The following is a 22,172-nucleotide window of genomic DNA, read 5'->3' on the forward strand; positions in this document are numbered from 1 at the left end:
CTACAATGTGATTTTCTGGATTTTTTCTCTCATTTTGTCTGTCATAGTTGACGTGTACCTATGATGAAAATTACAGGCCTCTCTCATCTTTTTAAGTGGGAGAACTTGCACAGTTGGTGGCTGACTAAATACTTTTTTCCCCCACTGTATGTCTTGAACTATTGACATCTATAATACCATGTCTTTAACTATTAACATCTATAATACCATGTCTTTAACTATTAACATCTTTAATACCATATGTCTTTAACTAGTTATATCTATAATACCATGTCTTTAACTATTGACATCTATAATACCATATGTCTTTAACTATTGACATCTATACTACCATATAACTTTAACTATTAACATCTTTAATACCATATGTCTTTAACTAGTTATATCTATAATACCATGTCTTTAACTATTGACATCTATAATACCATATGTCTTTAACTATTGACATCTATAATACCATATAACTTTAACTATTAACATCTTTAATACCATCTGTCTTTAACTAGTTATATCTATAATACCATGTCTTTAACTATTGACATCTATAATACCATATGTCTTTAACTATTGACATCTATAATACCATATGTCTTTAACTAGTTATATATATAATACCATATGTCTTTAACTATTGACATCTATAATACCATGTCTTTAACTAGTTACATCTATAATACCATATGTCTTTAACTAGTTACATCTATAATACCATATGTCTTTAACTAGTTACATCTATAATACCATATGTCTTTAACTATTGACATCTATAATACCATGTCTTTAACTAGTTATATCTATAATACTATATGTCTTTAACTATTGACATCTATAATACCATATGTCTTTAACTAGTTATATCTATAATACTATTTGTCTTTAACTAGTTACATCTATAATACTATTTGTCTTTAAATATTGACATCTATAATACCATATGTCTTTAACTAGTTATATCTATAATACTATTTGTCTTTAACTAGTTACATCTATAATACTATTTGTCTTTAACTGTTGACAATACGTCTATAATACCATATAATACCATATGTCTTTAACTGTTGAGATCTATAATACCGTATGTCTTTAACTGTTGAGATCTATAATACCGTATGTCTTTAACTGTTGAGATCTATAATACCGTATGTCTTTAACTGTTGAGATCTATAATACCGTATGTCTTTAACTGTTGAGATCTATAATACCGTATGTCTTTACCTGTTGAGATCTATAATACCATGTCTTTACCTGTTGAGATCTAGAATACCGTATGTCTTTACCTGTTGAGATCTATAATACCATGTCTTTAACTGTTGAGATCTATAATACCGTATGTCTTTAACTGTTGAGATCTATAATACCGTATGTCTTTACCTGTTGAGATCTATAATACCATGTCTTTACCTGTTGAGATCTATAATACCGTATGTCTTTACCTGTTGAGATCTATAATACCATATGTCTTTAACTGTTGAGATCTATAATACCATGTCTTTAACTGTTGAGATCTATAATACCATGTCTTTAACTGTTGAGATCTATAATACCGTATGTCTTTACCTGTTGAGATCTATAATACCGTATGTCTTTACCTGTTGAGATCTATAATACCGTATGTCTTTACCTGTTGAGATCTATAATACCATGTCTTTAACTGTTGAGATCTATAATACCATATGTCTTTAACTGTTGAGATCTATAATACCATGTCTTTAACTGTTGAGATCTATAATACCATATGTCTTTAACTGTTGAGATCTATAATACCGTATGTCTTTACCTGTTGAGATCTATAATACCGTATGTCTTTAACTGTTGAGATCTATAATACCGTATGTCTTTACCTGTTGAGATCTATAATACCATGTCTTTACCTGTTGAGATCTATAATACCGTATGTCTTTAACTGTTGAGATCTATAATACCGTATGTCTTTAACTGTTGAGATCTATAATACCGTATGTCTTTACCTGTTGAGATCTATAATACCATATGTCTTTAACTGTTGAGATCTATAATACCGTATGTCTTTACCTGTTGAGATCTATAATACCATATGTCTTTAACTGTTGAGATCTATAATACCATGTCTTTACCTGTTGAGATCTATAATACCGTATGTCTTTAACTGTTGAGATCTATAATACCGTATGTCTTTAACTGTTGAGATCTATAATACCGTATGTCTTTACCTGTTGAGATCTATAATACCGTATGTCTTTACCTGTTGAGATCTATAATACTGTATGTCTTTACCTGTTGAGATCTATAATACCATGTCTTTACCTGTTGAGATCTATAATACCGTATGTCTTTAACTGTTGAGATCTATAATACCATATGTCTTTAACTGTTGAGATCTATAATACCGTATGTCTTTAACTGTTGAGATCTATAATACCATATGTCTTTAACTGTTGAGATCTATAATACCGTATGTCTTTAACTGTTGAGATCTATAATACCGTATGTCTTTAACTGTTGAGATCTATAATACCGTATGTCTTTAACTGTTGAGATCTATAATACCGTATGTCTTTAACTGTTGAGATCTATAATACCGTATGTCTTTAACTGTTGAGATCTATAATACCATATGTCTTTAACTGTTGAGATCTATAATACCATGTCTTTAACTGTTGAGATCTATAATACCGTATGTCTTTAACTGTTGAGATCTATAATACCATATGTCTTTAACTGTTGAGATCTATAATACCATGTCTTTAACTGTTGAGATCTATAATACCGTATGTCTTTACCTGTTGAGATCTATAATACCGTTTGTCTTTAACTAATTTAGATGTTTTTGGTCACTGGGCTACACACAATACCCTATAATGTCAAAGTGGAATTATGCTGAACAAAAATATAAATGCAACATGTAAAGTGTTGGCCCCATGTTTCATGAGCTGAAATAAAAGATCCCAGAAATGTCCATACGCACAAAAAGCTTATTTCTATCAAATGTTTTGCACAAATTTGTTTACATGCCTTTTAGTGAGCATTTCTCCTTTGCTAAGATAATCCATCCCCCTGACAGGTATGGCATATCAAGAAGCTGATTAAACAGCATGATCATTACACAGGTGCACCTTGTGCTGGGGACGACAATAAAAGACCACTCTAAAATGTGCAGTTTTGTCACACAATACAATGCCACAGATGTCTCAAGTTTTGAGGGAGCATGCAGTTGGCTTGCTGGCTGCAGGAATGTCCAACAGAGCTGTTGCCAAAAATGTAATGTTCATTTCTCTACCATAACGTCGTTTTAGAGAATTTGGCAGTACGTCCAATCGGCCTCACAACCGCAGACCACGTGTCACCACGCCAGCACAGGACCACCACATCCGGCTTCTTCACCTGTGGGATCGGATCGTCTGAGACCAGCCACCAGGACAGCTGATGAAACTGGGGGTTTGCACAATCGAAGAATTTCTGCACTAACTGTCAGAAACCGTCTCATGGAAGCTCTCTGCTTGCTTGTCGTCCTCACCAGGATCTTGACCTGACTGTAGTCAGTATCGTAACCGACTTCAGTGGCCAAATGCTCACTTTCAATGGCCACTGGTGCACTGGAGTAGTGTGCTCTTCACAGATGAATCCCAATTTCAACTGTACCGGGAAGATGACAGACAGCATGATTGGCGTCGAGTGGGCGAGCGGTTTGCTGATGTCAACGTTGTGAACAGAGTGCCCCCTGGTGGTGGTGGGGTTATGGTGTGAGCGATGGACAACGAACACGATGCACAGAGATACTGTGACTACCTGAGGCCCATTGTTGTTCATTCATCCGCTGACACTGATTTCCTTATATGAACTGTAACTCAGTAAAATCTTTGAAATTGTTGCATGTTGCATTTATATTTTTGTTCAGTGTATGTTTTTAGAAATGTTTACATATTAATTAAAAATGAAAAGCTGAAATGTCTTGAGTCAATAAGCATTCAACCCGTTTGTTATGGCAAGCCTAAATAAGTTCAGGAGTAAAAATGTGCTTAACAGGTCACATAATAAGTTGCATGGACTCACTCTGTGTGCAATAATAGTGTTTAACATGATTACTACCTCATCTCTGTACCCCACACATACAGTTATCTGTAAGGTCCCTCAGTCGAGCAGTGATTTTCTAACACAGATTCAACCACAGACATTGGGACACAGACACACATACATTTCAATTACAGAAACATACAAGCGTCTTAGATAAAAAATCAATCATATGTACTACCGCATCACGTCCTAATGACAATCACATTCCTCAGTAACATGTGAGTCAACCAAACCTTTCAACTCCTCCAAGGAAGGAGTTCTAAGCTGGTCTGGAGTTTCAAGCTGGTCTGGAGTTCCAAGCTGGTCTGGAGTTCCAAGCTGTTCTGGAGTTCCAAGCTGGTCTGTAGTTCCAAGCTGGTCTGGAGTTCAGAGATGGTCTGGAGTTTCAAGCTGGTCTGGAGTTCCAAGCTGGTCTGGAGTTCCAAGCTGGTCTGGAGTTCCAAGCTGGTCTGGAGTTCCAAGCTGGTCTGGAGTTTCAAGCTGGTCTGGAGTTCCAAGCTGGTCTGGAGTTCCAAGCTGGTCTGGAGTTCCAAGCTGGTCTGGAGAGAATTCCAAGTCCACGAAGCTGAGTAGCTACAACACTTTGATCCGTTCTGATTTTAGGAACCGTTCAAAGTAAGTAGGAGTGAGACCTTAACAGGTTTTTATTTCTAACCTTATCAAAGATGAACAGAAATCAAGTGGCCTCATAGATCATAGTATACCAATGTTGAAGTGTGCGTAGAGTCAACGAAGACCAGCCAACACCACTATAGAGATCAGTGGTGTGAAGACCAGCCAACAGTACTATAGAGATCAATGGTGTGAAGACCAGCCAACAGTACTATAGAGATCAGTGGTGTGAAGACCAGCCAACAGCACTATAGAGATCAGTGGTGTGAAGACCAGCCAACAGCACTATAGAGATCACAGAGGTGTGAAGACCAGCCAACACCACTATAGAGATTAATGTTGTGAAGACCAGCCAGCACCAGTATAGAGATCAGTGGTGTGAAGACCAGCCAACATGAGGAACACCTGACTGCAGGACCTAAAATGGATCCATGAGGAACACCTGACTGCAGGACCTAAAATGGATCCATGAGGAACACCTGACTGCAGGACCTAAAATGGATCCATGAGGAACACCTGACTGCAGCTCTATGATGTCAAATTTACAACCATCTGCCTTAACACACCGGGTTCTATTTGATAGGTAGTTCACAAACCACTCCAGAGCATGACCAGTAATCCCAACACACTTCAGTCTCTGCACCAAGACAGTACGGTCCAGAGTGTCAAAAGTCTATGAATGCAGATACACAATGCAACTTCTTATCCAGAGCGTAGCGAATATAATCCAAAACCTTGAATGTTGCTGTAACAGTGATGTGGCTTGACCTGAAACCTGATTGTATACCACTCAAAATATTGTTTTCCTGGAGGTAGGCCTTAAGCAGCTTATTGACTAGGGACTCCGATACCTTTGGCAAAACAGAGAATTTAGATATGGGCCAATAGTTATTCAATAGAGTCCTTTCAAAAGAGGTAGGACATAATGACGACTTCCACAATTTGGGGATTTCATTACATTTTAGGGTGAGGTTAAAGAGGGACTAGCTGTCTGCAGCTAGTAGTAGTAGGCTGGGTTTGTAGTAGGCTTTCAGGGCTCTATACACCTCTTAGACAGAGAAGGGTGAGAAGGAGAACCTGGAGAAGGAGTGAACGGGGGTATTGTAAGGTTCTGTATTTGTTTTCTTAGTTCACCTTGTGTTCTTGTACGTAGCCCTGTTTCTTTGTGTTCTTGAACGTAGCCCTGTTTCTTTGTGTTCTTGAACGTAGCCCTGTTTCTTTGTGTTCTTGTATGTAGCCCTGATTCTTTGTGTTCTTGAACGTTGCCCTGTTTCTTTGTGTTCTTGAACGTAGCCCTGTTTCTTTGTGTTCTTGAACGTAGCCCTGTTTCTTTGTGTTCTTGAATGTAGCCCTGTTTCTTTGTGTTCTTGAACGTAGCCCTGTTTCTTTGTGTTCTTGAACGTAGCCCTGTTTCTTTGTGTTCTTTAACGTAGCCCTGTTTCTTTGTGTTCTTGAACGTAGCCCTGTTTCTTTGTGTTCTTGAACGTAGCCCTGTTTCTTTGTGTTCTTGAACGTAGCCCTGTTTCTTTGTGTTCTTGAACATAGCCCTGTTTCTTTGTGTTCTTGAACGTAGCCCTGTTTCTTTGTGTTCTTGAACGTAGCCCTGTTTCTTTGTGTTCTTGAACGTAGCCCTGTTTCTTTGTGTTCTTGAACATAGCCCTGTTTCTTTGTGTTCTTGAACGTAGCCCTGTTTCTTTGTGTTCTTGAACGTAGCCCTGTTTCTTTGTGTTCTTGAACGTAGCCCTGTTTATTTGTGTTCTTGAACGTAGCCCTGTTTCTTTGTGTTCTTGAACGTAGCCCTGTTTCTTTGTGTTCTTGAACGTAGCCCTGTTTCTTTGTGTTCTTGAACGTAGCCCTGTTTCTTTGTGTTCTTGAACGTAGCCCTGTTTCTTTGTGTTCTTGAACGTAGCCCTGTTTATTTGTGTTCTTGAACGTAGCCCTGTTTCTTTGTGTTCTTGAACGTAGCCCTGTTTCTTTGTGTTCTTGAACGTAGCCCTGTTTCTTTGTGTTCTTGAACGTAGCCCTGTTTCTTTGTGTTCTTGAACATAGCCCTGTTTCTTTGTGTTCTTGAACGTAGCCCTGTTTCTTTGTGTTCTTGAACGTAGCCCTGTTTCTTTGTGTTCTTGAACGTAGCCCTGTTTATTTGTGTTCTTGAACGTAGCCCTGTTTCTTTGTGTTCTTAAACGTAGCCCTGTTTCTTTGTGTTCTTGAACGTAGCCCTGTTTCTTTGTGTTCTTGAACGTAGCCCTGTTTCTTTGTGTTCTTGAACGTAGCCCTGTTTATTTGTGTTCTTGAACGTAGCCCTGTTTCTTTGTGTTCTTGAACGTAGCCCTGTTTCTTTGTGTTCTTGAATGTAGCCCTGTTTCTTTGTGTTCTTGAACGTAGCCCTGTTTCTTTGTGTTCTTGAACGTAGCCCTGTTTCTTTGTGTTCTTGAACGTAGCCCTGTTTCTTTGTGTTCTTGAACGTAGCCCTGTCTTTCATTTTTGTTCATTGATTTCACCTGTGTTAGTTACTCACCTGGTCTCATCAGCTCCTTATTTAGTTCAGTTCTTTCTGTTTGTGCCTTGTGAGGTATTGTTCGTTTTGATTCTACTAAGCCTTTCCTAGCCCATTGGTGAGAACCAGTTATAGCCTTCAGTCCTAGTTTATGATTCTCCTGCCTGTTTGCCTACCTGTGTATGACCTTTGCCTGCCTCTGACCACCATTCCTGCCTTCTGCGAAGGTGTAATAAACACCTACAGGTATCATGTAACTTCACAAGGGGCTAATTTTGACCTTTAACCCTATTAAATAATCCGCCTGCATCAAGAAAATGCTGATTGAAAGAATTCAAAATAGAGTTTTCCTCAGTTACCAGCAGCTGTTTAGGGAGTTGTGTATCTTGTTTAGGGAGTTGTGTATCTTGTTTAGGGAGTTGTGTATCTTGTTTAGGGAGTTGTGTATCTTTTTTGCACTCTAAACCATTCACTACTTGCCAACATTTGGAAAAAAAATTCAGATTATCAGCAGTAGATATGAGGTAGTGATCTGCTTTCAGCTTTTGGGTCAAAAGCCATCCAATCATCAGCTGAATCAGACCTTCTTGATTTCAGCTAGTTCATCTGAGAACCAAGGGTTGTGTCTACCCTTCATTCAGTTTCCTTATGATTTCAGCTAGTTCATCTGAGAACCAGAGGTTGTCTCTGACCTTCATTCAGTATTGGTTGAAAGGGGTGTGCTTGTTGCGTACATCCTGGAATGCATTGATGAAATAAGAAAAGGCTGTTTCAACATCAGGGATGAATTCTATTCCAGGCAATGTCAAAAACATCATGTAAAAAACCCTGAATATCAAACTGCTTCCAGTTTCTTTTCATGATGATACTCTCCAAACTTTCTATCCTTAATTTTGAATAGCCTAGTAATAGGGCATTTTTTATATTTTCATAATTAATAGGCTGACTACCTTTTAGCTACAGAATACAGTGAGGGAAAAAAGTATTTGATCCCCTGCTGATTTTGTACGTTTGCCCACTGACAAAGAAATGATCAGTCTATAATTTTAATGGTAGGTTTATTTGAACAGTGAGAGACAGAATAACAACAAATAAATCCAGAAAAACGCATGTCAAAAATGTTATAAATTGATTTGCATTTTAATGAGGGAAATAAGTATTTGACCCCTCTGCAAAACATGACTTAGTACTTGGTGGCAAAACCCTTGTTGGCAATCCCAGAGGTCAGACGTTTCTTGTAGTTGGCCACCAGGTTTGCACACATCTCAGGAGGGATTTTGTTCCACTCCTCTTTGCAGATCTTCTCCAAGTATTAAGGTGTCGAGGCTGACGTTTGGCAACTCGAACATTCAGCTCCCTCCACAGATTTTCTATGGGATTAAGGTCTGGAGGCTGGCTAGGCCACTCCAGGATGTGCTTCTTTTGAGCCACTCCTTTGTTGCCTTGGCCGTGTGTTTTGGGTCATTGTCATGCTGGAATACCCATCCACGACCCATTTTCAATGCCCTGGCTGAGGGAAGGAGGTTCTAAACCCAAGATTTGACAGTACATGGACCCGTCCATCGTCCCTTTGATGCGGTGAAGTTGTCCTGTCCCCTTAGCAGAAAAACACCCCCAAAGCATAATCTTTCCACCTCCATGTTTGACGGTGGGGATGGTGTTCTTGGGGTCATAGGCAGCATTCCTCCTCCTCCAAACACCGCGAGTTGAGTTGATGCCAAAGAGCTCGATTTTGGTCTCATCTGACCACAACACTTTCACCCAGTTCTCCTCTGAATCATTCAGATGTTCATTGGCAAACTTCAGACGGCCCTGTATATGTGCTTTCTTGAGCAGGGGGACCTTGCGGGCGCTGCAGGATTTCAGTCCTTCACGGCGTAGTGTGTTACCAATTGTTTTCTTGGTGACTATGGTCCCAGCTGCCTTGATATCATTGACAAGATCCTCCCGTGTAGTTCTTGGCTGATTCCTCACCGTTCTCATGATCATTGCAACTCCACGAGGTGAGATCTTGCATGGAGCCCAAGGCCGAGGGAGATTGACAGTTATTTTGTGTTTCTTCCATTTGCGAATAATCGCACCAACTGTTGTCACCTTCTCATCAAGCTGCTTGGCGATGGTCTTGCAGCCCATTCCAGCCTTGTGTAGGTCTACAATCTTGTCCCTGACATCCTTGGAGAGCTCTTTGGTCTTGGCCATGGTGGAGAGTTTGGAATCTGATTGATTGATTGCTTCTGTGGACAGGTGTCTTTTATATAGGTAACAAGCTGAGATTAGGAGCACTCCCTTTAAGAGTGTGCTCCTAATCTCAGCTCGTTACCTGTATAAAAGACACCTGGGAGCCAGAAATCTTTCTGATTGAGAGGGGGTCAAATACTTATTTCCCTCATTAAAATGCAAATCAATTTATAAAAATTTTGACATGCGTTTTTCTGGATTGTTTTGTTGTTATTCTGTCTCTCACTGTTCAAATAAACCTACCATTAAAATTATAGACTGATCATGTCTTTGTCAGTGGGCAAACGTACAAAATCAGCAGGGGATCAAATACTTTTTTCCCTCACTTTTATCTCACCACTGAGTTTCCATCTCCTCCTCTCTCTCTCCTTCATTCCTTTCTCCAGCACGCAGAGAGAGAGGCTGTCAACAGTTTAATTAAATATGTTTAGTTGTGAAAACATGTTACTGTCGATGTTCCCAAACAGATTTCACTTGGTTTCCCAAATCAAACTCTGGGTATGTAGCTGCAGGAACATGGTTGGACAACCTGGTTTCAGAGCATTTCGTATAGTATGTATTAATTTGTGGATGTCCATCACCCATTTTGTATGATATGTTACGAATCACAATTCGTGTTATATGTTACGTACTTGCAAAACGTACAATATGTTACGAATTCTAGCTAGGTGGCTAGATGGTTAACATTAGCTTGCTAATGTTAGCTAGGCTAAAGGTTAAGGTTAGGTTTAAGTTTAGGAGTTAGATTAAAGGATTAGGGTTCGGGGAAGGGTTTGCTAAAAGGGTTAAGGTTAGATGAAGAGTTAGCGAAAAGGGTTAAGGTTAGGGTTAGGGGAAGGGTTAGCTAACAAGTTGCCATACAAAGCGGTGATGCAACCAGTAAGGATACTCTTAATGGTGGAGCTGTACAACGTTTTGAGGATCTGAGGACCCATGCCAAATCTTTTCAGTCTCCTGAGGGGGAATAGGCTTTGTCGTGCCCTCTTCACAACTGTCTTGGTGTGTTTGGACCATGATAGTTTGTTAGTGATGTGGACACCAAGGAACTTGAAGCTCTCGACCCGGTCCACTACAGCCCCGTCGATGTGAATGGGGGCGTGTTTGACCCTCCGTTTCCTGTAGTCCACGATAAGCACCTTTGTCTTGCTCAAATTGAGGGAGAGTTTGTCCTGGCACCACACTGCCAGGTCTCTGATCTCTTCTCTGTAGGCTTCATCGTTGTCGGTGATCAGGCCTACCACCATTGTGTCGTCTGCAAACTTAATGATGGTGTTGGAGTCATGCGTGGGCACGAAGTCATGGGTGAACAGGAAGTACAGGAGGGGACTAAGCACGCACCCCTGAGGGGCCCCCCTGTTGAGGATCAGTGTGGCAGATGTGTTGTTGCCTACCCTTACCACCTGGGGGCGACTGATGCTTGGTGTGAAATAAGTGTTCTTATAAACCCAGACATTTCTATATGTAATCCCTTGATGAAATGAAAGCCACTAAAAAGAGGAGGATCCCAGCTGCTACCATATTTATTTCTCAGCTGCTCCTCTATAAAACCGGAGTAGCCTACCCCATGATGTAAACTGTGGGAAAGCGGCCTCCATTCGCTATTGGAGGCATGTCTTTTCTCCCCTGTTCCTGCCCATTTGATAATGGACCATTCTAAATCTAAACTACTTTTACATATTATAAACACAAGATTAAATTGAGAATAGTCTGATGGGTGAAAATATGATCATTTGATGAGAGAACAGGGAGTGCGGCCTGAGTTAAGGAACAGAACAGAGACTTTTCCAATCATCAATAGCCTATAGTCACATCATGCAACTAAATCTAGTGTATAGGACCTGTTTCAAATCAATGATCACTTTTACACTCAACATAGCCACTTCACTTGTTACTGAATGGGGGAAATATCCTTTCTATTTTATTCAGTTCAATTATATTCTTCTTACTATAAAATCATATCATGTAAAATAATGACACGGGACTTATAAGCGTATCTTGTCTGCTAAATGAAAAAGCCTACAGCCTATGGCATGGCGCATAGCCAGATAACATACAGTAGGCCAATTCATATTCTGTTCTTCTGAAATACATTTTCTTCATATCATAATGTTTCTTTAGACCTGACTAAAATAAATAATGGATTTATTAGACTTTTTTAAATGTAGATGTTCGAAAGGCGAGCATCAGTGGTTTGTGTGTGGTTTGGAGATGCTAAACATGTTTATGTTAATTAACAATCAATTACCGTGAGACCGGCAGTCATTGACAATAACCGGCTGAAAAAATGTCAGACTGCCACAGCCCTAAGTAGTGTTTTACCTCAAGTTACCCTACCGGTGTTACATTCAGCTCCACTCTCCCCTATGCACTCACACATGCTTAACCATGCTGCTGCTAAAAACTCTGGCTTTTAAAAAATATATATATACCTTTATTTAACCAGGTAAGCCAGTTGAGAACCAGTTGAGAACAAGTTCTCATTTACAACTGCGACCTGGCCAAGATAAAGCAAAGCAGTGCGATAAAAACAACAACACAGAGTTACATATGGGGTAAAACAAAACATAAAGTCAAAAATACAACAGAAAATATATATACAGTGTGTGCAAATGTAGCAAGTTATGGAGGTAAGGCAATAAATAGGCCATAGTGCAAAATAATTACAATTATAATTTAGTATTAACACTAGAGTGATAGATGTGCAGAAGATGATGTGCAAATAGAGATACTGGGGTGCAAATGAGCAAAATAAATAACAATGTAAATAACAATATGGGGATGAGGTAGTTGGGTGGGCTAATTTCAGATGGGCTGTGTACAGGTGCAGTGATCGGTAAGCTGCTCTGACAACTGATGCTTAAAGTTAGTGAGGGAGATAAGAGTCTCCAGCTTCAGAGATTTTTGCAGTTCGTTCCAGTCATTGGCAGCAGAGAACTGGAAGGAATGGCGGCCAAAGGAGGTGTTGGCTTTGGGGATGACCAGTGAGATATACCTGCTGGAGCGCATACTACGGGTGGGTGTTGCTATGGTGACCAATGAGCTAAGATAAGGCGGGGATTTGCCTAGCAGTGATTTATAGATGACCTGGAGCCAGTGGGTTTGGCGACGAACATGTAGTGAGGGCCAGCCAACAAGAGCGTACAGGTCACAGTGGTGGGTAGTGTATGGGGCTTTGGTGACAAAACGGATGGCACTGTGATAGAATACATCCAATTTGCTGAGTAGAGTGTTGGAGGCTATTTAGTAAATGACATCGCCGAAGTCAAGGATCGGTAGGATAGTCAGTTTTACGAGGAAATGTTTGGCAGCATGAATGAAGGAGGCTTTGTTGCGAAATAGGAAGCCGATTCTAGATTTAACTTTGGATTGGAGATGCTTAATGTGAGTCTGGAAGGAGAGTTTACGGTCTAACCAGACACCTAGGTATTTGTAGTTGTCCACATATTCTAAGTCAGACCCGCCGAGAGTAGTGATTCTAGTCGGGTGGGCGGGTGCCAGCAGCGTTCGATTGAAAAGCATGCATTTAGTTTTACTAGTGTTTAAGAGCAGTTGGAGGCTACTGAAGGAGTGTTGTATGGCATTGAAGCTCGTTTGGAGGTTTGTTAACACCGTGTCCAATTTTTTTTATTTTCTTCTTATTTCACCTTTATTTAACCAGGTAACCATATTTTGATTTGTTTAACACTTTTTTGGTTACTACATGATTCCATATGTGTTATTTCATAGTTTTGATGTCTTCACTATTATTCTACAATGTAGAAAATAGTAAAAATAGAGAAAAACCCTGGAATGAGTAGGTGTGTATCAGTTCATATATATATCATATTTAGTAGTTGAGAAATAAATAAAGTATAGGAATGATCTTTTTAACAAAATCATTAAAACTGCTGATTTCCCCGCTGTGCATTAACTGCTTTTCAGGATGCATGTTTCTCTCCCCATCGTAACTTGAATGTGCCTCTAGGAATAGTTATCTCGCACAGAACACACAACAACAAGCCAACTAGACAAATAGATGAACTATTCTACTATGGGGTTGTCAGAACCAGTTTTAGCATCTTCAAAGTGCGCATCAGCAGAGCCTCAGATAAATGACTGTTCCAATCTATGAAGAAGGTGATAGATTGGAACATCCCTGAGTGAAGCCTGTGTGTAACTAACCACCTCCACAATCTTTCCCTCCCAGTATGTGAAGCTGATGAACTTTGAGGAGGAGGTGCGGGCGTATCGTGACCTGGACGGCTTCCTGGCCAGAGCTAGCATCCTATTGGACGAAACGGCGGCGGCGCTAGATGACGTTCTGAAGAGGATGTTGCATCACGTGGGGCAGGACAGCCACGCGGCAGAGCCAGGATGCAATTTTGAGGAGGTTATGAGCATGTTGTTCACCGACGCAGGAACTCAGGAGGTTAACGGTGAGCAACACACTACACAGCTCTCTATGAGGTCTATATGACAGGTTATAACTGGTTATGGCTGTTTAATGACAGGTTATGAGCATGTTGTTCACCGACGCAGGAACTCAGGAGGTTAACGGTAAGGAGCTCTATATGAGGTCTATATGAGGTCCCTATGTCAGGTTATAGAATTCTAATGGCAGGTTATTGACAGGTCAGGAGCATGTTGTTCACTGAAGCTGGAGCAGCTCTATCCTAATCATAACCTTGTACAGCTCTCTATTAAGTCTATATGATAGTTTATAACAGTCTAATGACAGGTTATGACAGTCTATATGATAGTTTATAACAGTCTAATGACAGGTTATGACAGTCTATATGATAGTTTATAACAGTCTAATGACAGGTTATGACAGTCTATATGATAGTTTATAACAGTCTATATGATAGTTTATAACAGTTTAATGACAGGTTACAACAGTGTAATGACAGGTTACAACAGAGATTGTGATGGATGGAGGGAGACGTGTTTTGAAATCTGATAAACTGAAGACAGGTGTAATATAATGATGATCCATATTTGGCATTATAATTTTCCCTCTCTCTCTCTTTCTCTGTCTATCTCTCTCCCTCTCCCCCTCTCCCTCTCTCTCCCTCCCTCCATCTCTCCCTCCCTCCCTCTCTCCCTCTCGCCTCCCTCTCTCCCGAGAGTCTTGTAACTCTCCCCCCCACTCTGGTGTATATATAACATAAGAGAGGTAATGAGGTAATGAGGAGGAGGAGACAGACGTGGGTTTTGTTGTGAGATGGTTTGTGTCGCCTCCAGACATCCTCTCTCTATCTCTGTCTGGGCCTGTTCTCTTTAGTGATTTATTGAGGGGGGGGGATATAGGGGGGGAAGGAGGGATATGGGGGGGAGGGAGGGATATAGGGGGGAGGGAGGGATATGGGGGGAGGGAGGGAGGGATATGGGGGGGAGGGAGGGAGGGATATGGGGGGGAGGGAGGGATATAGGGGGGGAAGGAGGGATATAGGGGGGAGGGAGGGATATAGGGGGGAGGGAGGGATATGGGGGGAGGGAGTGATATAGGGGGGGAAGGAGGGATATAGGGGGGAGGGAGGGATATAGGGGGGAGGGAGGGATATGGGGGGAGGGAGTGATATAGGGGGAGGGAGGGATATAGGGGGGAGGGAGGGATATAGGGGGGAGGGAGGGATATAGGGGGGAGGGAGGGAGGGAGGGATATGGGGGGGAGGGAGGGAGGGATATGGGGGGAAGGAGGGATATAGGGGGGAGGGAGGGATATAGGGGGGAGGGAGGGATATAGGGGGGAGGGAGGGATATGGGGGGGGATATGGGGGGAAGGAGGGATATAGGGGGGAGGGAGGGATATGGGGGGAGGGAGGGAGGGATATGGGGGGGAGGGAGGGATATGGGGGGGAGGGAGGGATATGGGGGGAAGGAGGGATATGGGGGGGAGGGAGGGATATAGGGGGGAGGGAGGGATATAGTGGGGAGGGAGGGAGGGAGGGAGGGATATGGGGGAGGGAGGGAGGGAGGGATATGGCGGAGGGAGGGAGGGATATGGGGGGGAGGGAGGGAGGGAGGGATATGGGGGGGAAGGAGGGATATAGGGGGGAGGGAGGGATATAGGGGGGAGGGAGGGATATGGGGGGGAGGGAGGGATATAGGGGGGAGGGAGGGATATGGGGGGAGGGAGGGATATAGGGGGGAGGGAGGGATATGGGGGGGAGGGAGGGAGGGATATGGGGGGGAGGGAGGGATATGGGGGGAAGGAGGGATATAGGGGGGAGGGAGGGATATGGGGGGGAGGGAGGGATATGGGGGGGAGGGAGGGATATAGTGGGGAGGGAGGGAGGGAGGGAGGGATATGGGGGAGGGAGGGAGGGAGGGATATGGCGGAGGGAGGGAGGGATATGGGGGGGAGGGAGGGAGGGAGGGATATGGGGGGGAAGGAGGGATATAGGGGGGAGGGAGGGATATAGGGGGGAGGGAGGGATATGGGGGGGAGGGAGGGATATAGGGGGGAGGGAGGGATATGGGGGGGAGGGAGGGAGGGATATAGGGGGGAGGGAGGGATATGGGGGGGAGGGAGGGATATTGGGGGAAGGAGGGATATAGGGGGGAGGGAGGGATATGGGGGGGAGGGAGGGATATGGGGGGGAGGGAGGGATATAGGGGGGAGGGAGGGATATAGGGGGGAGGGAGGGATATAGTGGGGAGGGAGGGAGGGAGGGAGGGATATGGGGGGAGGGAGGGAGGGAGGGATATGGCGGAGGGAGGGAGGGATATAGGGCGAAGGAGGGAGGGATATAGGGCGAAGGAGGGAGGGATATAGGGCGAGGGAGGGAGGGATACAGGGCGAGGGAGGGAGGGATACAGGGCGAGGGAAGGAGGGATACAGGGGGGAGGGAGGGAGGGAGGGATATGGGGGGAGGGAGGGAGGGATATGGGGGGGAAGGAAAGATATAGGGGGGAGGGAGGGATATGGGGGGGAGGGAGGGATATAGGGGGGAGGGATATGGGGGGAGGGAGGGATATAGGGGGGAGGGAGGGATATAGGGGGGAGGGAGGGATATGGGGGGGAGGGAGGGATATGGGGGGAGGGAGGGATATAGGGGGAAGGGAGGGATATGGGGGGGAGGGAGGGATATGGGGGGAGGGAGGGATATAGGGGGGAGGGAGGGATATGGGGGGGACGGAGGGATATGGGGGGGAGGGAGGGAGGGAGGGATATGGGGGGAGGGAGGGAGGGAGGGATATGGCGGAGGGAGGGATGGATACAGGGTGAGGGAGGGATACAGTGCGAGGGAGGGAGGGATATAGGGCGAGTGAGGGAGGGATACAGGGCGAGGGAGGAGGGATACAGGGCGAGGGAGGGAGGGATACAGGGGGGAGGGAGGGAGGGAGGGATATGGGGGGAGGGAGGGAGGGAGGGATATGGGGGAAGGAGGGATATAGGGGGGAGGGAGGGATATAGGGGGGAGGGAGAGATATGGGGGAGAGGGAGGGATATAGAGGGGAGGGAGGGATATAGGGGGGAGGGAGGGATATGGGGGGGAGGGAGGGAGGGATATAGGGGGGAGGGAGGGATATGGGGGGAAGGAGGGATATAGGGGGGAGGGAGGGATATGGGGGGGAGGGAGGGATATAGGGGGGAGGGAGGGATATAGGGGGGAGGGAGGGATATAGTGGGGAGGGAGGGAGGGAGGGAGGGAGGGATATGGGGGGAGGGAGGGAGGGAGGGATATGGCGGAGGGAGGGAGGGATATGGCGGAGGGAGGGAGGGATATAGGGCGAAGGAGGGAGGGATATAGGGCGAAGGAGGGAGGGATATAGGGCGAAGGAGGGAGGGATATAGGGCGAGGGAGGGAGGCATATAGGGCGAGGGAGGGAGGGATACAGGGCGAGGGAGGGAGGGATACAGGGCGAGGGAAGGAGGGATACAGGGGGGAGGGAGGGAGGGAGGGATATGGGGGGAGGGAGGGAGGGATATGGGGGGGAAGGAAAGATATAGGGGGGAGGGAGGGATATGGGGGGGAGGGAGGGATATAGGGGGGAGGGATATGGGGGGAGGGAGGGATATAGGGGGGAGGGAGGGATATGGGGGGGAGGGAGGGATATGGGGGGGAGGGAGGGATATAGGGGGAAGGGAGGGATATGGGGGGGAGGGAGGGATATGGGGGGAGGGAGGGATATAGGGGGGAGGGAGGGATATGGGGGGGACGGAGGGATATGGGGGGGAGGGAGGGAGGGAGGGATATGGGGGGAGGGAGGGAGGGAGGGATATGGCGGAGGGAGGGATGGATACAGGGTGAGGGAGGGATACAGTGCGAGGGAGGGAGGGATATAGGGCGAGTGAGGGAGGGATACAGGGCGAGGGAGGGAGGGATATAGGGCGAGTGAGGGAGGGATACAGGGCGAGGGAGGAGGGATACAGGGCGAGGGAGGGAGGGATACAGGGGGGAGGGAGGGAGGGAGGGATATGGGGGGGAGGGAGGGAGGGAGGGATATGGGGGAAGGAGGGATATAGGGGGGAGGGAGGGATATAGGGGGGAGGGAGAGATATGGGGGAGAGGGAGGGATATAGAGGGGAGGGAGGGATATAGGGGGGAGGGAGGGATATGGGGGGGAGGGAGGGAGGGATATAGGGGGGAGGGAGGGATATGGGGGGGAGGGAGGGATATGGGGGGAAGGAGGGATATAGGGGGGAGGGAGGGATATGGGGGGGAGGGAGGGATATGGGGGGGAGGGAGGGATATAGGGGGGAGGGAGGGATATAGGGGGGAGGGAGGGATATAGTGGGGAGGGAGGGAGGGAGGGAGGGATATGGGGGGAGGGAGGGAGGGAGGGATATGGCGGAGGGAGGGAGGGATATGGCGGAGGGAGGGAGGGATATAGGGCGAAGGAGGGAGGGATATAGGGCGAAGGAGGGAGGGATATAGGGCGAAGGAGGGAGGGATATAGGGCGAGGGAGGGAGGCATATAGGGCGAGGGAGGGAGGGATACAGGGCGAGGGAGGGAGGGATACAGGGCGAGGGAAGGAGGGATACAGGGGGGAGGGAGGGAGGGAGGGATATGGGGGGAGGGAGGGAGGGAGGGATATGGGGGGGAAGGAAAGATATAGGGGGGAGGGAGGGATATGGGGGGGAGGGAGGGATATAGGGGGGAGGGAGGGATATGGGGGGGAGGGAGGGATATGGGGGGAGGGAGGGATATAGGGGGGAGGGAGGGATATAGGGGGGAGGGAGGGATATGGGGGGAGGGAGGGATATGGGGGGAGGGAGGGATATAGGGGGGAGGGAGGGATATGGGGGGGAGGGAGGGATATGGGGGGAGGGAGGGATATAGGGGGGAGGGAGGGATATGGGGGGGACGGAGGGATATGGGGGGGAGGGAGGGAGGGAGGGAGGGAGGGATATGGGGGGAGGGAGGGAGGGAGGGATATGGCGGAGGGAGGGATGGATACAGGGTGAGGGAGGGATACAGTGCGAGGGAGGGAGGGATATAGGGCGAGGGAGGGAGGGATACAGGGCGAGGGAGGAGGGATACAGGGCGAGGGAGGGAGGGATACAGGGGGGAGGGAGGGAGGGAGGGATATGGGGGGGAGGGAGGGAGGGAGGGATATGGGGGAAGGAGGGATATAGGGGGGAGGGAGGGATATAGGGGGGAGGGAGAGATATGGGGGAGAGGGAGGGATATAGGGGGGAGGGAGGGATATGGGGGGGAGGGAGGGATATGGGGGGGGAAGGAGGGATATGGGGGGGAGGGAGGGAGGGATATGGGGGGGAGGGAGGGAGGGATATGGGGGGAGGGAGGGAGGGAGGGATATGGCGGAGGGAGGGATGGATACAGGGTGAGGGAGGGATACAGGGCGAAGGAGGGAGGGATATAGGGCGAAGGAGGGAGGGATACAGGGCGAGGGAGGAGGGATATAGGGAGAGGGAGGGAGGGATACAGGGCGAGGGAGGGAGGGATATAGGGCGAGGGAGGGAGGGATATAGGGCGAGGGATGGAGGGATACAGGGCGAGGGAGGGAGGGATATAGGCAGAGGGAGGGAGGGATACAGGCCGAGGGAGGGAGGGGGGGATATGGGGGGGAGGGAGGGATATGGGGATATGGGGGGAGGGAGGGATATGGGGGGGAGGGAGGGATATGGGGGGAAGGAGGGATATAGGGGGCGGGAGGGATATAGTGGGGAGGGAGGGAGGGAGGGATATGGGGGAGGGAGGGAGGGAGGGATATGGCGGAGGGAGGGGGGGATATAGGCGAAGGAGGGAGGGATATAGGGCGAAGGAGGGAGGGATATAGGGCGAAGGAGGGAGGGATATAGGGCGAGGGAGGGAGGCATATAGGGCGAGGGAGGGAGGGATACAGGGCGAGGGAGGGAGGGATACAGGGCGAGGGAAGGAGGGATACAGGGGGGAGGGAGGGAGGGATATGGGGGAGGGAGGGAGGGAGGGATATGGGGGGGAAGGAGGGATATAGGGGGGAGGGAGGGATATGGGGGGGAGGGAGGGATATAGGGGGGAGGGAGGGATATGGGGGGGAGGGAGGGATATGGGGGGAGGGAGGGATATAGGGGGAGGGAGGGATATGGGGGGAGGGAGGGATATGGGGGGAGGGAGGGATATGGGGGGGAGGGAGGGATATAGGGGGGGAGGGAGGGATATGGGGGGAGGGAGGGAGGGAGGGATATGGCGGAGGGAGGGATGGATACAGGGTGAGGGAGGGATACAGGGCGAGGGAGGGAGGTATATAGGGCGAGGGAGGGAGGGATACAGGGCGAGGGAGGAGGGATACAGGGCGAGGGAGGGAGGGATACAGGGGGGAGGGAGGGAGGGAGGGATATGGGGGGGAGGGAGGGAGGGAGGGATATGGGGGAAGGAGGGATATAGGGGGGAGGGAGGGATATAGGGGGGAGGGAGGGAGGGAGGGATATGGGAGGGAGAGAGGGAGGGAGGGATATGGGGGGGAAGGAGGGATATAGGGGGGGAAGGAGGGATATAGGGGGGAGGGAGGGATATAGGGGGGAGGGAGAGATATGGGGGAGAGGGAGGGATATAGGGGGGGGAGGGAGGGATATGGGGGGGGAAGGAGGGATATAGGGGGGAGGGAGGGATATAGGGGGGAGGGAGGGATATAGGGGGGAGGGAGGGATATGGGGGGGAGGGAGGGATATGGGGGGGAGGGAGGGAGGGAGGGATATGGGGGGAGGGAGGGAGGGAGGGATATGGCGGAGGGAGGGATGGATACAGGGTGAGGGAGGGATACAGGGCGAAGGAGGGAGGGATATAGGGCGAAGGAGGGAGGGATACAGGGCGAGGGAGGGAGGGATATAGGGAGAGGGAGGGAGGAATACAGGGCGAGGGAGGGAGGGATATAGGGCGAGGGAGCGAGGGATATAGGGCGAGGGATGGAGGGATACAGGGCGAGGGAGGGAGGGATATAGGCCGAGGGAGGGAGGGATACAGGCCGAGGGAGGGAGGGATATAGGGCGAGGGAGGGAGGGATACAGGGTGAGGGAGGGATACAGGGCGAGGGAGGGAGGGATACAGGGCGAGGGAGGGAGGGAGGGATACAGGGCGAAGGAGGGAGGGATATAGGGCGAAGGAGGGAGGGATATAGGGCGAAGGAGGGAGGGATATAGGGCGAGGGAGGGAGGGATACAGGGCGAGGAAGGGAGGGATACAGGGTGAGGGAGGGAGGGATACAGGGCGAGGGAGGGAGGGATACAGGGTGAAGGAGGGAGGGATACAGGGCGAAGGAGGGAGGGATATAGGGCGAGGGAGGGAGGGATATAGGGCAATGGAGGGAGGGATACAGGGCGAGGGAGGGAGGGATATAGGGCGAGGGAGGGAGGGATATAGGGCGAGGGAGGGAGGGATACAGGGCGAGGGAGGGAGGGATATAGGGCGAGGGAAGGAGGGATATAGGGCGAGGGAGGGAGGGATACAGGACGAGGGAGGGAGGGATATAGGGCGAGGGAGGGAGGGATACAGGGAGAGGGAGGGATACAGGGCGAAGGAGGGAGGGATATAGGGCGAAGGAGGGAGGGATATAGGGCAAGGGAGGGAGGGATATAGGGCGAGGGAGGGAGGGAGGGATATAGGGCGAGGGAGGGAGGGATATAGGGCGAAGGAGGGAGGGATATAGGGCGAGGGAGGGAGGGATATAGGGCGAGGGAGGGAGGGTAACAGGGCGAGGGAGGGAGGGATACAGGGAGAGGGAGGGAGGGATACAGGGCGAGGGAGGGAGGGAGGGATACAGGGCGAAGGAGGGAGGGATATAGGGCGAAGGAGGGAGGGATATAGGGCGAGGGAGGGAGGGATACAGGGCGAGGGAGGGAGGGATACAGGGCGAGGGAGGGAGGGATACAGGGCGAGGGAGGGAGGGATACAGGGCGAGGGAGGGAGGGATACAGGTCGAGGGAGGGAGGGATACAGGGCGAAGGAGGGAGGGATATAGGGCGAGGGAGGGAGGGATACAGGGAGAGGGAGGGAGGGAGGGATATAGGGCGAGGGAGGGAGGGATATAGGGCGAGGGAGGGAGGGATACAGGGCGAGGGAGGGAGGGATACAGGGCGAAGGAGGGAGGGATACAGGGTGAGGGAGGGAGGGATACAGGGCGAGGGAGGGAGGGAGGGAGGGAGGGAGGGAGGGACGGAGGGATACAGGGCGAGGGAGGGAGGGATATAGGGCGAGGGAGGGAGGGATACAGGGCGAGGGAGGGAGGGATATAGGGCGAGGGAGGGAGGGATACAGGGTGAGGGAGGGAGGGATACAGGGCGAGGGAGGGAGGGATACAGGGCGAAGGAGGGAGGGATATAGGGCGAAGGAGGGAGGGATATAGGGC

General features: G+C 48.4%; 1 protein-coding gene across 1 annotated transcript in view; it reads left to right on the plus strand.

Annotated features, from left to right (window-relative positions):
- The window catches only part of slc4a11 (solute carrier family 4 member 11), a gene marked incomplete at both ends in the record, with an annotated part of 170,615 nt that overhangs the window by 51,426 nt on the left and 97,017 nt on the right, over positions 1–22,172 (plus strand). The window contains one exon of the mRNA XM_084181509.1: positions 13,584–13,812. Within this exon, the coding sequence (XP_084037635.1) occupies positions 13,584–13,812 (229 nt within the window). The remainder of the gene's footprint in view (positions 1–13,583; positions 13,813–22,172) is intronic.

The sequence above is a fragment of the Coregonus lavaretus genome, assembly GCF_964263955.1.
Source record: "Coregonus lavaretus genome assembly, chromosome: 18".
NCBI lineage: Eukaryota > Metazoa > Chordata > Actinopteri > Salmoniformes > Salmonidae > Coregonus > Coregonus lavaretus.